The sequence below is a fragment of the Centrocercus urophasianus genome, unplaced genomic scaffold (genome assembly GCF_019232065.1).
Source record: "Centrocercus urophasianus isolate 14NV4802_14NV808 unplaced genomic scaffold, USGS_Curo_1.0 seq_25, whole genome shotgun sequence".
NCBI classification, from domain to species: Eukaryota; Metazoa; Chordata; class Aves; order Galliformes; family Phasianidae; genus Centrocercus; species Centrocercus urophasianus.
In genome coordinates, this window is record NW_024884811.1 from 8,161,422 (window position 1) to 8,178,430 (window position 17,009).

General features: G+C 36.3%; 1 protein-coding gene across 2 annotated transcripts in view; it reads left to right on the forward strand.

Moving 5' to 3' along the window:
- Positions 1–15,833, forward strand: part of ELOVL7 (ELOVL fatty acid elongase 7) — a 29,592-nt gene extending 13,759 nt beyond the window's left edge. For both annotated transcript variants that reach the window (XM_042825962.1, XM_042825963.1), the window contains exons 2-8: positions 4,633–4,726; positions 7,186–7,376; positions 9,532–9,612; positions 10,007–10,063; positions 11,751–11,856; positions 14,480–14,616; positions 15,349–15,833. In XM_042825962.1, coding sequence (XP_042681896.1) covers positions 4,663–4,726; positions 7,186–7,376; positions 9,532–9,612; positions 10,007–10,063; positions 11,751–11,856; positions 14,480–14,616; positions 15,349–15,552 — 840 coding nt within the window. In that variant the 5' untranslated portion in view covers positions 4,633–4,662 and the 3' untranslated portion in view covers positions 15,553–15,833. The remainder of the gene's footprint in view (positions 1–4,632; positions 4,727–7,185; positions 7,377–9,531; positions 9,613–10,006; positions 10,064–11,750; positions 11,857–14,479; positions 14,617–15,348) is intronic.
- Positions 15,834–17,009: the final 1,176 nt, after the last annotated feature.

Below are 17,009 nucleotides of genomic sequence, written 5' to 3' on the forward strand. Positions count from 1 at the left end.
ACTAGCATTCTGTGTCGCCTCCTATAGCGTTCCTATTATAAGCAGGAGATGGAACATTGGAAATAAAAGAGCTGATGTGCTGATTCTGCAGGTATGTTAGCAGGTGTATGAACTAAATGTCGAACTGACTGAACTGTGACTAAATAAATGCTTAATGTGCGAATGGGTTCATAGTGTGAAGATCTAAATCTGTGTATTTAAGAAATGGTTCTCTTTGCCTCCAGGTCTTTGTCCCTTCAGGCTAAATACTTCCTGTTTCATGCTTAGAGGATAAGTTCTGTAGGCTCTGAAAGCTGCAATGGAATCAGACCTGTGCCAGGGATTCATTGGGTTTCTTCCTATTGACATGATTGTATTGCAAAAAAGCAGCCTTCAAAATTGTTTGTTTTTTTTTATTGATGTACAGTCTAATTGTTTCTCTTTTGTGTGGTTATGTGGATTTTTTTTGAGTGTTCTTAAAAACTAACAGCAAGAAAAATTACAACAAAAAGACTTGTTGTGGTATTTCCCAGTATGTATGAGTTTGTGCGTGAAGTGTAAAGTGACAAGACAAAATGTACCTCCTAATGTAAATGTAACCAATTGCTCATAGAAGTGGAATTACAAAGGAGAAGTAGGTGGCTAGTTGAGAAATCAAATAGAATTGTAAAATGCTTTGAAAATAAGGTGGTAGTGTTGCATGCAAAAGTTGATTTTAAATCTTCTAGCTGTTGGAAGGTTATGAGCAGCACTGTCTTCCTCACAGACATTGTTCCTGCTCTCGGAATACCTAGTTGTGTCTTTTTGTTCTCTGCTTACTTTCAGGTGTAATTTCTTAGCATCTGCGAGGCAAAGCTGAGTGAGGCGGACTGCTCTAGGGCTGCGCCCTTCTCTTCTGTCTGGCAGCTAAGCTGCAAAATTTCCAGAATAAGTTCAGCAGTGGTTGTGAACAGAAACGAAACTTTGAAGACTGGTTGTATCAGTACCTGTGAAATGTTTTTAGGGGGGAGATGGGGCAAGCGTTTATGCAACAGTATGGAAAGAACATTTTTTTGTCCGCTGCATATGAGCAGAAGTAGGGGATTAGGAGTAGTCCAGTTCCAGTGGCCAGCTGGCATTAAAGTCGCTGTTTAAACACTGACAGCACATTTATCTGATTCTTAATACAAAACTGAAGTGGTGTTGACACGTCAAATGGATAAAAGCAAAGACTTGTGCATTGCTGAGGTTGCAGTTGTCAGGTTTTGAGGTTGCAGCCATGAGGAGGAAAAGTCTTATCAACACCACAAAGAGTAATAAGTGGCAATCTATTCTGAGCAAGCATCCACACGTTTTCTGGACTTTTGAGAGCATGTTTGGAGGTAGTGAGATTCCTCATTTAATGTAGGTCTTGATCAGCATATAGAACTAGCCAGTCTGAGCTTCATTTAGATCATCTCCAGGTTGGCAGGAGGAGAATGAATGGCAGTGAATTCAGTAAGCTATTGTTCTTCGTTAAAGTACTGATTAAATGTTACGTGATTATCTGTATTCGGTGAATATATATATATTTTTGACTGAAATACTGAGCTGTTCTGTGAACAAAGTATTTTGTAGGTTTAGGTAAAATGTGTTGAATAAGGCATCTTGTTTGATAGACCTCGATATATAGTCTGATATACTCTTGACTGGATATTCTAAGCTGACTGAAATAGGAAGAATTCTTTACTGTAAGTCTAACTTGCTGTAATTAATCTATTTAATAATTATTAATAAAGTACAGATTTTCAACACTTTTCCCTAATGCAAGTTAACCTTCAGCCACGTTGCTTTGTTGATTGTTGTATGATCTGATAAACATTGCTTTTCAGCTTAACTGGGTTGAGTTTACATAGTGTTATTATCATCCATAGTTTGGTTTCTGAAGCAAGATGACAGGGTTATTTATAATTTGCAAAAAAGAAGAGGGTCATTGAAATTTACAATAGAGAAGGAAGGAGGTATTTCCTGCTTTTGCTAATTTTGCCAGCACCTTTATAAACACAGTTTTATAACACTGTGGTGCTTCTTTTAGAAAAAAAATAACAATAATTGTGTAAAAATGGACATGGACTTCTTTCATGTTGAGTTCTGTTAGAAGCATGTATGGGCATATGTCTGCTCATTGAGCTCCAGTGTGACTGTACATGTGTGGGGGAGTAAAAATAATTGCTGTGGATTTATGGGTACAGCTATTGCTGAGGAATGTATGGGTAGTGATTTATTGGTTATGCTAAATGCTCTTGATCACAGTTAATGTAAGATTGCTAGAGCAAGGCACCATTGAATTGAAAAATAAGATTAATTAAAAAGAAAAAACTAAAGAACTGTTCTCTGCAGAAATCCAGCTCCTGTTGTATTTATCTTAGCTATACAGATTCCTCAATATTTGCTTGCTTAAATGTAAAAGAGGGAAAAAGGGAAAATTCATGCTTAATTTGAAAATAAAAAAAGGAATATTTGATTCACTAGGACGTGAAGATTATAGTGCCCATGTGTGTGAACTGCACTTAGGCTGTTAGAATTGCCCTGTCAGTAATGTAAGGCAATCAAATTAATCTATGTAGGTGGAAATAGATTAGGCTATTGTGTGCTTGCATACTAAAGGTCATCAGGCTATTTCTAATTTTAATAAGGCTTTGAATTACAAGGAACATTCAAAACTGTCTCAGCAAGACACTGTACCACTGGGCATGTGGTGGAAAGACTTAATATAAAGAGTTCAGTACAGCATAATAACAAAATTAAGCTTTTGTGAAGTGAGCAACTGTGTGGGGGATTATGGGATTTTTCTCTACTTTTTAATAGCTGTGTACGTGTCTGTTTTTGTTGTGCATTAGAATAATTTTGCATTTATGTAGAATGTTACGTTGAGTGATAATTGCACAGTAATAAGAAACATCTTCATTTTAACTTGTTTGATGAAAGATTATAGGCTTGCTGGATCAATGTTGACTTCTCTGATACCCACAAAAAGTAATTTTGCAACATCTGTAAAGTAGAAGATATAAATGATAATCACTTCTTAAGAGTGATAGCTATGAAGAAGTAAGGAGTTCACCCCCTTCGTCATACTGAAGATGTTCAGCAATTTGCAAATTTAGCTACTTGAATTTCTATCATACTGTTTAAATCAAGTAGTATAGGGCATGTGAAGATGGTCAGCATAAAGGCAGTGATGTTTTGCTAGGAGATGACGATGGTGATTCTGGAAGATGGTGTTTCTGGAAGCTGTCAGCAGAGGGAACAATTTCTGAACAACAAGAAAGGATGGTTTCAGGTGTATATACACAGGACAGAAGTGCAAGCAGGAAAATGTGGGTAGCAAAAATGAGAGTTGGTAAGAGCTAGATCAGATGAACCCTAATGAAGGCAGGCTTGTCAGTAGTGTTTTGTGATGAAGGGCTGGCGTAGTGTGTTTTGGGGTGATTCAATATTATGAAATTCCAGAGAACAGGAAATGCTTTTAGAACTAGAGATAAGGAGGAAAATATTTTATAGGCTTGCTACAGTGCAGGATCATAGAATGGCTTGGGTTGGAAGGGACCTCAAGGATCATCAAACTCCACCTCCCCCCTCCCTCTCCCCCCCTACCCCCCTCCACCAACCTCCACACTTAATACTAGACCAGGCATACATCAGGGTGGTAAAACTGGCTCTCAAAAGCTGCAGCTGACTTAGACTGGAGGAGTATGAGATTGGAGGCCAGAACAAAGGAGCTGTTATCAAGGTGTGCTGCAGCCTGGACTAAGAGGTGAATACTGTGTGAAGATTATGCTGAGATACTGAGAGTGACACTGAGTGGGAGTAGGAGTGGAACCACTCAGATGTGCTGGGATTAAAAAAATAAATTCTCTGGAGGAAATGAGCTAAGGTAGGGGCTGGTGGGTACTTGATTTTTGGAGTGAAAAATCGGTACTCATACAAATGTTTGGTGTTTTATATTTCTGGATGGTGCTGTGTGCAAGCTGGATTTGCTGGAAATTTCTTTGAGTTAATGCTATTGCCAGTGGTACTATAATGCTTCATAATGCTGTTGTAGAAGGAGTTGATTCATAAGAGTGTGATTTGCATGCTAATTATAATGTGGCTAATTACTGTATTTAAAACAAGTGTGCAGACACTGGAGTCTCTTCTCCCTCCCACCTGTCTTAGAAACCCTCCTTAGTTAGAAAATTGAACTTTTCAATAGTAAACATTACAAAGAGGAACTTCACTTTACCAGTGCGTTAGACTTTTAAAGGAGATTGCAATAAAAACAAACTAAGCAGCTGCTCTTTATTTATATTTTCCCCTTCACTGTAATGGTTAACCACAGTGTGGTTTCTTGAGATAACGCTTTATGGCATGGAAGCACCTTGTTCAGTATGCAGAGATTATGAAATCATATCGTTGTGCATAACAGCTCAGCTGTAAGTCAGCATCAAGTGTAATGCAATATGGCCAGCTAATAATGCTCCCTAATCTGTATTTCACATGTGGTGCTCCATCTAACTTTTTCTTGTTTCCATTCTATTTGCTGAAAATATTTTCCAAAACGCTGTTGGAGAAGGCTATTGACATAATGAGACACTGAGCTTTGTTTTATTAATTACACAAATCTATATTTATGTTTTGTTTTCATTTTTCCTGCAGGCAACATCATAAAATCTTAATCAGGTGAAAATGGCCCTTAGCAATTTGACCTCAAAGGCTGTGCTGCTCTATGATGAATGGATCAAAGATGCCGGTGAGTCATTTAAATCTAAAGCTTAACTTTCAATAATGTTGAAGTTCAGAGTGTAGATATTGTAGGTGTGCTGATACCAGCTTAAAGTAGCTTTGTCTTCCTGTACGTGTTTCATAGACTGGTCAGGATAGCTACTGACATTTTTAACTACAAAGAACAAGTTAGGTTCTGAATTTTAAAACAAAACAAAACAAAAACAAACTCGGCTAACTTGCAGGTATAACCACAGACTAATGAATGCAGGCAGTGATTACTCTGTCGGAGTTTCTGGCTTGCTTAAATATGAAGTTTAGTTTTTTTCTATGCTACTGAATGCAAAAGCTCTAACTTTTTCACTACCAAACAATGATAGGCTATTGATAGAACTAGGTGTGTGGTGTTACTGTATTTTCTTTTCCAAATACAAGCCCTGATAAGGTACAATATATTGAAATTAGCCTTCAGAGCAATTCACTCTCACAACCCTATTTCAAAGATTAGTCTCTTGGTGCACCCAATATGAGGATATTAAACATGTTTTGCTTTAACATAATGTTAGTGTTCCTCATTGTGGTAGCCATGTAGTAAACGGCATTAGCTGATTCTCAGGGAGACTTGAGAAGCAGTGAAAGATTGATAAATACTTATTCCAGTATAGCTTCCAGTACAGCTAGGAACTATCTGTCTTGTTCAGTAGCATCAGAGCTTGTCTATGAACAGGGAGTTTTAGCACTATGATGCATGTGGGTGAAATGGATTGAGATGGGTGACAGAGCATTTCTGCTGCGCTGTCCATGATGTCACAATTTGAGTTTCTCATCTCTCTCTGCTCAGTAGTGCTTGTATTTGGTGTCTTACCGTGTATTATGGTTTCTTCAGAATCAAATGGGAAATGTTCTGGTAGTACCAGTGTGAGGGGTGGATGCAGAAAAGCAATCAGTTGTGAAGAGCAAGTGACTATCTTGCAATGCTATGCATACAGATGCAGTTTTTTCTAATCTGCTGTGCAGTGGTTCACAACTCCATTTGGTTGATGATGGGCAGCAGCACTGGGCACATAACAGGCTGTGAGGAGTACTATAATTAGTTTTCTTCAAGCTTTTTATGTTTATGTAAAGCCCTGAATTCACAAACAGGTATCACTTACATGACTGTAAACAGCGCTAGAGCGCCTCATGGATAACATGTTGCTTGCATGCCGTAAGTTGAACGCAAATTAAACATTTAACAAGAATTGCAGTGGTGTAACTCCGCTGCCAACACACAGCACCAGACCATGAAAGTAGCAGTTTATGGAGTCAGTAGATATCTCAGGGTCTTTCTGTGACTGTGGAGAAATGTAAGTCTCTTTTAGCTGGGACTTGGTGATGAAGCACAAATAGGTGCAGTAGGATAAAGATGAAGTTTAAAAAGGATGGCAGCATGTGTGGGAGGAGACTGCAATCATTGAAATCTGTCTGTGGTATCTGGAAAGGAGCTTGTAATATTTTTACTGTTTGGAAGCTTGTAGTATGAAATTATGTGTTTGGGGGTGCTGTGGAAGTGGTGACATGCCAGGACTTGTTAGGCACAAGCTATGAATACCAGCTGATGGGATGGAATGTTTTCTAACTTTGAAATCCCCATGCTTATTACCTCTAACAACATACTGTTTATAACACTTGAGGATCTTGAAAAGTGGAGCTACTCCCTGTCTGTACCTTGAACTTGCGAGACAAGGCTTATGCTTTTCCAGAGGAATGCAGTCTTGTTTGCAAATGCAACCTCAGTAATCTGCTTGTGCATTGCCTTCTGAGCCACGTTAATGTAAGAAAATGCTGGCTTTTCATTGGGGAGAGCTGTAGACTGAAAAGAACTTTAGTTGCGATTCCATGTGTCTTTCTCATTGTGTAGTGTGAAGAACTGATGACTTATGAGAAGCTGCTGAGAGAACTGGGAAGTTTAGTCAGGAAAAGATGAAGCTAAGGAGAGACTTTATTGTTCTGTACAACTGCCTGAAAGGAGCTTGCAGTGAGAAGGGTATTGGTCTCTTCCCTTAGGCGGCTAGAGAAACAGAAGGGAATTACCTTGTTATAGTAGGGGGATGTTTAGATTGGATGTCAGGAAGAACTTCATGGAGAGGGTGGTCAAGCACTGCCCAGGGAAGTGGTGGAGTCCCCATCAATGAAGGCATTTAAGAGATGTGTGAGCTTAGCACTACAGGACATAATTTAGCAGTTGGATTCAGTAGGTCAGGCTGCTGTTTGGACTTGGTGATTTTAAAGGTGTTTTCCAACTATGTGATTCTGCAATTCAGGAAGAAGCATAGAATCCAGCAGGTGCTAACTCTTGTTATCTGGCTGGAATAGGTTTGAGACAAATGGTGTCTAAATCTTGATCAGTGAAAGTAACACCTGAGCCATTAAGAATTAAATACTTTTCAGAAGCCTTTTTCGGTTTTAATGAGTACAAGACAGATCTGATTTCTTTTTTTCTTCTAGATCCGAGATTGGAAGGCTGGCCACTCATGTCTTCACCTTTTCCAACAACCTTTATAATTGGAACCTACATTTATTTTGTCACTTCACTGGGACCCAAACTCATGGAAAATAAAAAACCTTTTGAACTGAGGCAGATAATGGCATTTTATAACTTTAGTGTGGTAATACTTTCCTTGTATATGACTTACGAAGTAAGTATTGCTTTTATTTGCAACATTGTTATATATTTCATGTCTCTAAAAACCCTAATACGTTTTAATAAACTTATTAATAAACTTACTAATGCAATTCTTGCTCTTCAATTCTCAAAACTGTTATTCTGATTACTTTAGTTATAGTTCTCCAGGCAGTATGCTAAATAAGTTGAGCTGGTACTTGATAAAAGAGAGTAACTCATACCTTGAAAAATAGTAATATATTTTATATGCAACTATATATAATTTACAGAGTTAAAAATCCTTGCAATGTATTTGATATTCATTGGCTATGTTTTTCTTAGTTTTATGTAATTGTTTTTATCCTATGCCACAGTCAGCAACAATGTTTCATTGTGATGTAGAATATATTTACTAAAGAATAATCTTCGGTTAGGTCTGCCTTTTGAATTACAAATGCTAACAATATCTAACTTTGAGTTCCTCATCCTCTAAAAATTTTTTCTTAAAAAAGTATCTTTGAACACTGGATGGTGTTTCAGAGAAGGAACACTGAGGTTTTGCTGTAGTTCATAGCTCAAGCAAGTATTAGACTTTTAAGAAAGCAAAGCCTGGTTACGTATAGAGCTTGTGTTGATTGGCCAAAAGGTCCTTAAGAATGAATAGTATAGACTGTTTAGAAACTTTAATCTAGAACCAGTTTTTTAAACCTTAAGATAGATATCTGCTTAAGGTCTTTTTTTTTTTTTTTCTTTTTTTGTTAAAGAAAAGCCTGGTGAAACATCATTATGCTAGTAACTAATACTGATGCTTTTTATATAAAATTTAGTTATGTGGTTATATGGTTTGTCAAATTATTCGTGAAAAGGTGCCAGATAATCCTGCCAAGATGGCAATGATTCTGCTAGATCAATTGCAAAGATCTCATCATTATTTACAATGAACTGCCTGACGTTTCTTTTACCAGCACTTTAACAACAGTGCAGCAGGAGTTGCTTGGTGTAATGGTGGTTGTTTTGAGTGCTCTAAGTGTTGGGGCAAGATGCACATGTTTGCTTTTTACTTTTTGTTTCGAAAAATCATCAAATGTCTGTTTGTGGTTTGGTGATAATCTTGATTATAAGCCCTCAAACTTATATAAAACAAAGTTAGTAGCAGACCGAATTTTAACATAGCATTCAATCTGCATCAAGATTTGTATTTTAAAATTTCATGAAAGGATGCATAGATGCAGTATGACAGATTGAATCTCTGCTATTGTCTGACTCAGCAAAAAGCTGAAATTTTTTTTTCCTCTTTGGATCCAAGCCATTTTGTGGGTGTTAAAGTATTATGCTGTGTTGGTGTTCTAAATCTTGCTTTATTTAAACAACTGATTCTTCAGGAAGTTAACACATTTATTGCAATTGCAGACTAATTCATTTCGTCTGTTACAGAGCTGAACCTCCTATCATGCATAAGAGGATTATGATGAGAAGTATTTTTTAAATTGATACAAGATGCAGTAGTCTCAGTGGCTGGCAGGAGAGTGAGCAAGTGCAATATTAATAATGTGGCTCTTGTCTTGAGTTCTAATGCAGTCCAAGATAAATGACTGAGAGAAATTACTGATGATACATGCAGGCCTGCCTTATACACCTGCTCTTGACTAAAAACATTAGCTTCTAACCCATTGCGTCAGTGAAAGGTAATTGAATCATGCAGTTAACTAAGCAAGATTTTAGGATTTAGATTTAGAGTACTAGAACTGTAGTGGATATAGATTTGTTCTTCATTAAGGGTAGTAAGCTATACTTCTCAGTTGTACTGATTTTCTTGAGGAGTAAGATTTTTGGCTGTGATATTGGCTTCCAAAAACTTTGAAAATGTTGACTTTGTGGTCTGATTTATATAGTTACTTAGCTAGCACATGTTTTGAGATGTTGTTTCTCCTCCTGTTAGTAATGCTGTGAGATAATAGGTAGAAAGAAGCTTCTTGTCTGTAGGTGTGGTCCTGGAATTACAAATTCGTTAATCTGCAGCAGCAAATGGTAACTAGCCCACACAGAGGTAGGTTTCTGACAAGCTTGCTGATCCAGCAAGTTTATAACGTTGTTTTGCCCTCCTGCTTAGTTACGGCAAAAGTAATCTGACATTAATTACTTTTTCATAGACACAATGTAAACCTATGCTCTAATTTTATGTGCTTCAGTTTCTTATGTCAGGTTGGGCAACTGGCTACTCATTCCGATGTGATATTGTTGACTACTCGAGGTCACCTACAGCCCTAAGAGTAAGTAGCCAAATGCAAGGCCACGTTGTTATGCTACTCTGACTTTATTTCGGGAAATGCTTTTGAACAACCAAATGTATTGCTTTAGAGTGGAGTGCTCTAAAGGATAATGCCTTTCAGCATAATGTAGAACATATGAGTTAACTGTAGGGGTTGGTTGTTAGGGAAATGGGCAATACATTTGTTGGCTTGTCTCTTTTGGTTTTAGAATCCTCTAAGGATGAAATTTTTTAAGAAAAAATTGAAACACAGCCATAAAAGAAATTATGTATCACCAAGGCACTCTTTTTTTTTTTTTTCCTTCCTTTCTTCTGTTTTCTTTTTATACACTTGCTGCCATTTCTTGGTTTTATTTATGATTATTAGAATTTAACAGTGTTTTTCACTCTTGCAGATGGTACGAACTTGTTGGCTATACTACTTTTCCAAGTTCATTGAATTATTAGACACTGTAAGTATTTGTAGCCTAATAAGTGATGTATTGATGCTTCCTTTTCTCAATAAAAGAACCGCTTCTATTGGGGCTGAAGGCATAAACTGCTTTTTCATTAACTCTGCGACCCTCATTACTGGAATACCATGGAAGTGTTAACCTGTACTGTCTTTCATTGTATTCCCATCATTCCTTGACAACCAGTGAAAATGCTAGTTAGACAACATACTTCTCAAAAATTAGGAAGCCCTCATAGCTTGACTGCTTATCAGCTGATTACACGAACCCACTGTGCTGCAGCAATGATTGTCTCAACACAGTGGATAAAACACAGTATTGATGATGTTGAAATCTGTTGCATGTCATCTTCAAATTTTTTTCTATTTCTTGGAATATTTACATCAAATAGCACTGAATAGAGCATAAGTTGCCATACCTATCTTCTCTGAAATCTTTTGTGTGTTTGTGTGGCCGTGACCAGAGATGCATGTAGTAGTAGGCCTGTACTCCAAACTGTTTCACAGAAAGTCTGAACTGCAGTGTGTTAAAGCAGAATGCAGGCCTTGGTCACCACTAAGAGCAGTCTGCCTTACCTTCTTTCTGAAGGGTTGGCAGAGTTCTTCTCAAGACAGCTTCTGGATGCTGGAGTCAGCTGTGATTTCTTTGTCTTATGGTACTTGGTGCAACAGTGATGATTCAGGGGCTGACTCACAAGTAGCTTGGATGTTCTATACCCTGCAAGCAAAGTTAGCCAGCTGACTTGCATCTACCAACAGTCATTTTGAAGATCTGACTGACTGGGACAAATGGAATGGTAATGGAAGTGACAGGAATGTTGGAACTGGAAAAGCCTGAATGCCTTAGTTCTCTATTTAATAATCTTGTTAAGATTGGTACTTTCTAATTAGCGCTGGGTTTGTGAAAAACTATTTGTTTTATTTGAATCTACCCAATCAGATACCTATTTCTCAGCAGCTTTTTTTTTGTTGTTGGAAGAGTGATTTCTTAGCTGCATATAAGTTAGCTGTTTCCAAATATTTTTCCTGGCTCACCAGACTTAATTTTTTTGTTTCTTTTCTTGCCATCTGATACTACCTTTCTCATGACCTGGCATCTCATATTTTTCTTCCTGTTGTGGCTTAACACTTATCTCAGTGTTTGTCCTTTTAAATCTGGCCCATCAATATCTATTAAAAATGCCTGCATATATTCTTTCCTATGTTGCCTTTTTCCAACAGTAGCTAATTTGGCGTTCAAAATCAAGTGCTCTTCTTCTAACTTAATATTTTCTCTTGCCTCTGTCTATTCCTAGCCCTTTGGTTCATTTCCCTAAATGTCTTTTCTTTCGTACTTGTAGTTCAGGACACTTAAAACATCTGATCCTTCTTGGTAACTTCTCAGTCCAAGCATGTCAATCTCACACTGTCCACTGACATAGAAGGCAGCTCAGCCTTGGACACTTTCTTTCAAAGCTTGCTCTGGCTACTGAAAATCCATAGGTGGATTTTAATACTGGTGTAATTTTTTTTGAAAATTAGTCAGTCATGTCCAGAGCATCACTTTCTCACCTTGTCCTGCAACTGCAACAATGAAGAATTTTTAAATGTACAGTAGAGAGCAACCAGCACTGACACATACAGTTTTCTGTAAGTATGTTCTGCTTGAATATCTTCCATAACATTCTGCCTGTTAAAATCTGTTTCAGATATTTTTTGTGCTGCGTAAGAAAAACAACCAAGTTACATTCCTGCATGTCTTTCATCATTCCATCATGCCATGGACCTGGTGGTTTGGAGTCAAATTTGCTGCAGGTAGCAAAGAGACAGTTTAACTTTTACATATCTTCTGGTAGCAAAATTTAAATAAGAGAGACAAATATTTGAAGACCAGATTAAAAAATTCTTGCAAACATTAATCTTTTAAAATTTGTATGCCTTCAGGATCTTTGATCTGAGATACATGACAACTATGTAAATGGGACAGTACTAATTTTTCTTATTTGACATAATTTTGTTCAGTTGAGGGGAAAAAGTGCAGAGGAGAGAGAGCTAAGCAAAGAGCACAAATATGTAAAAAAGAGGTGTGACTGTGACATTGAAAGTGGTAGAAAAGAAGTGTAAAACAGAGAAGTTTACACCTACTTTGAAGACATTAGTCCCTTGGCACATAAGAGCTGAACTGGAGGGGAGTAGTGTGTTCTTGTCATTCCTAGCATTTTTATTTTTATTGTTGTTAGGCAGCATAACTTATTTGCATTGAATACTTTAGCTTTTACAAAAGTATAGACCTTAATTATTACAAAAACTTAGGCTATACTTGTACTTCAATTGAACTGATTTATTTTGTCCTCTTTAGACTACCTTTTCTCCTTCCCTGCTCTGTGTTTCTGTGCACGCTACAAAATTAGTGTGTAGCACTAATAAATAAAGCATGAGAATAGTCGTCTGGTAGTTGCATAATGGAGAAATACATACTCCTTTAGCAGTACATCTGTAGGAAGGTGTGGAGTGTTTTTTCTTATAGGAGTTTTTTACCAAGAAATATGGTTTTTTTGTACATGTTTCTTTACTCATGTTTTCTGATGTGCTTTTTTCCTCCCAGAAAAAAGCAGTTAAGCTGATGAATAGAACTACGCTGATAACATCTGATATGTTACTTCTTGTTTTATGAATGTGAAAACAAGCCTCAAAAGCAGTGCAGTAAACTTACATAGGGGTCTTCTGAACAAGCCCAGTGTGCAGATCTTCCTTGTGTATGGAAGGATATAATTTTACTGCATTTGCTGAATTTCTGTTATTAGGAAGCTTGATCACCTCTTTTTCAAATGTTGATGAACAACTGGAATTCAAATTAATGAGAAAATTGTAATTATTTTTTTTCAGCATACAGCTTAGTATGTCTATAGACATGTAAAGAATCCCAGCAACTAATAGCCTCTCCTCTTCAACTTCGAAAAGTTCCCATTTATAAGTGACTTTCTGCCTCTTTCCTGGGCATTGGATCATTATACCAGATATAGGCTTCTGAGTTTGCATCAGATTCAAGTTTCCCATGTGATAATTTGACCAATACTTTCAGCAAACTGTGCAAGGCCTGTTTTCTCACCTGCTCAGTCATGAAGAGCTGTGTTTATTTCTACTCTATTGCTAATCTTTAATTTTTTAAAATACTGTTGTGTTTAACAATTTATTTTTTTCCAAGAATTTCAGTCCTGCTGATGATAATCTTGTATTCAGCTTTGTCACAGTTTGTCCTTGCTTCTAAGTAATGTGGTTGTGGTCTCTACTGACCAAGCTTTTCTTGATGTGATATAAACAGGAAACAAAGTATTTTATATATCTATAGTGGTGTTTTTTGGACCATATTCTTGTACTGTTGTTTTTTCCCCTCTGCTTTAACTATTTATTTTTTCTTTTGCATATTCACTGTGCAGGCCAAGAAAAGTATGTCCTTTTGGACTGTGAGAACACTCAAATTATTTTTGAAAAACACAAATAGCTTAGTTTCAAAGACAGTTTGCAATCACAGCTGGAGCAGCTATGATCTATCAAGCTGGAGGCAGTGAGAGCTACTAAAATCACAAAATAAGTTTTATTTTTAACTTAAGTGATTTTCAACGGCAAATCGACTTTTGGATACAAATGTTTCTCACCAAGTATCTGTTGTTCATTTTTTCTTTCTCTTTTGCTTTCTTCCTGATGGCTCAACATTTTCATGTTCACGATTCTCTTAAAAATAGCTTGCCACTTCTTAATTTGTACTGTAAAATTTAATTAATTACTTAAAATTACCTTCTGACAAATTATCTAACTCCTTTGTTGATCCAATGGAAAAAGAAACATTTCTTCACATGCTACATGAAATGTTTTTGTCTTCCCAGTTCCAGTCATGAGTTTGCCCCAGAGTATTGTTACTTGGCCTTAAATTTCTTTTTCACTGTATGCATGCCTTTGAGATGGAGCACAGATTTGTGAGGCCTTCATTTATGTTGTAATTAAAGAAATGTTCTGTCTGAAACTATGATTTCTTCCTTGGAGATTTGTTGGGGATTTATTACTTGTACTCCAATGCTCTGTGAAGTTCATCACGATAAATATAGGTATAAAGCAGGTGGAAGACTGCATACATCAAATGCTCTTCATATACATCTTTCATTTCAAGATGTTAGTGATTTTCATTTTATTTAAGGTCACCACAGTTTTATTGCTGTTTTGGAACATCTTATATAAACTTTTGTGATGAGATCCCCCAGAATTGGTCACCCCCATTCTAGTCGAATACTTGGAGGATTAATCAATGTCTACAGACTCCTATAGGCTTTGTGGTGGTTTTTTTTTAGTTTTGACTCAAACTGCTGAGTCCTGAGGTGTCCTTTTAGTGCACAGTGCAATATGCTACCTTATTTTGTTTTGTTTTTTTTTCTTTTTTTTACAGGTGGCTTAGGAACATTTCATGCTTTATTGAACTGCATTGTGCATGTTATCATGTACACCTACTATGGAATCTGTTCTTTGGGACCGGCCTATCATAAATACTTGTGGTGGAAGAAGTACATGACAACTATCCAACTTGTGAGTAGTTTTCCATTTGACTTCAACATCTCTCAGAAAGCTGATTGTGGCTAATACAGACAGTACAATATATTTATGCCTTTTATATTCATGTAAATATCATACAGTTGGTCTACTTGCTGAATTTTTGAAATTCTGAGTTAATTCAAAATTAATTTAGCTTCTGGCTAAGCAATTACTGCTTGCAAACACATCTCTGTGTAACTGGGAATGATTTAGCTTGAATATTTATAAGTTATTTAGAGGCCTTTTGTCTTGGCGGTATAAACTGTGGATTATTAACTTGGCGGTCTTGTGGAAATTTTGTTTTAGTCCTCCATTCTTTTTTGGGATCTGCAGCCTTTTGTGTCACATGACAATATGTGGTCAGAGCTAGAAGAAAACTAATGTTCACAAATCCTAATGTGTTTTCTGTTCGACTGGCTAGTTTACCAGAGGAATGTCCCATTAGTTACTGGTCACTGTCAAATTACTTGTTTCTTCTGAGTTGACCAGTGTGGACTCCTTTTCCTGTAGTATGGGTTTCTCAGTGCTGACTATAATTCATATTGTCCTGGCACTTCTGTCTTTAATCTCAGTGCACTAACAACTGGGAAGCATCTAATGCTACATCTCAGTACCTGAAAAAGCCCACAGCATTTTATAGATGTAAGTTACGCTAAATCTTTTTAAATGTCAGTAGAAAGTTTGTCTTTTAAACTCAAGTATTGATTTTATCTTTTTTTTTCCCAGGTTCAGTTTATTATGATTACAGCCCACATAGGACAAATCTATGTCATGGATGATTGTCCATACCAGTATCCAATTTTCATGTTTATTATTTGGCTATATGGCTCTATGTTTTTAGTCTTGTTTCTCCACTTCTGGTACCATGCCTACACAAAGGGACAGAGACTACCAAAGATGACAAGAAATGGCATCAGCAAAGATCAGTGAAAAAAAAAAAAAAAACAAACTCTTGCCTACGAAAAAAAAAAGAAAAAAATGTGTATGTCAAAGTTAAAACTTGCACTACTTGACAATCAAGAAAATTGGGTGCACACACTACACCGTGTATATTTTGTATGTTTTCTTCCAAAGCAGACCTAGTATTTTTGCTCTAAGTTATTTGGGTTTCAGAATTTGGGAAGTAGAAGAGGACAGTGTGGATTTGATTTAAAAAAAAAAAAAAAAAAAAAAAAAAAAAGTGGGGAAGGAGGAAGGCTTGTTTTTTTTTCCAACAACTTGCTCATGTCTTCCCTGCAAGAAATGAACAGATAGATCACATCTGTCTAGAAGATGCAGGAAAATAAATGTATTTGATGAGAAAATTAAAATGTGTATGACAAGTACAAAGTACTTTGAACATTAAGGGAAAAATTACATCACCCTAGTGGTTTACAAGTTGTTGAGACAGCTGCATTTTATTAAAAGAAATCAGTAAATATCATCCTTGAACCTAAAGCATATTATGAGTATAGCTAATACATAAAATCTGCTTACAAATTATATTACTTTAAAGAAAGGAATGTATGTTAATCTGTTAAAATATGGCACTTAATTTGAATAGAGAATTTTGGATATACATTCTTTTACTGAGAATTCATTTCATGTAAGAAACTTTTACTCATTTAAACATTATTCAAGATGTAGGAAAACTACTAATACGGGGATTATCTAAACTGTCTTGCAGTGTAATGATCAAAACAAACTACTGATTTATTCACCATAGTATTATTGTATTCTTATTAGTCATTGTGTCTAGGAATATATTTTGATATAGGTAGGCTACACTGTAGGGAGGAGGAAATCCTGTAATCAAGTAATAAGAATCTTAAGTTGTCACAAGTTGTAAAGAAACTGATTCTGATTGAAATCTGAATGTCAGCTACCATGATTGTAATATGCTGTATTTTCTTCCATTCTCATTATCTATAAAAATACCTCCCTTGGAAGTCTTCATGGAGTTTTATCATTGTTTTTTGTTACTATTGTTTATGCTTAACATCTCAAGGTTAATGTTTCTGTATTAATAGGACTGATTACCTTGTCTCTGTTCCTTCAGACTGGGAAAACAGATGTGAGCCATTTTCTGAATTCCTGAGGGTAGGGTAGGTAGAGGTGGTTCAGTCCAGATATGGGATTAACTCGTATGGTGTTTTCCATGGGTAGGCAGGTTGTTAGGGCCAGACATACACAGAAATTAAAGGACATTGCTATTTGTATTCAAGTTGCATTTGTAGCATATGAGTTCATTAAGGAAATGGCTCATGCAACAGACCTTTAAATGAGGAGATAAAGGTGTTTAAATCAATGTTACCTTTAAATGTACTGTTTTCTATTATGATCACTGCTAACAAAAAATAAGCTTGTGATTTTTTTTTTTTTTTTTTTTTTTTTTTTTTTTTTTTTTT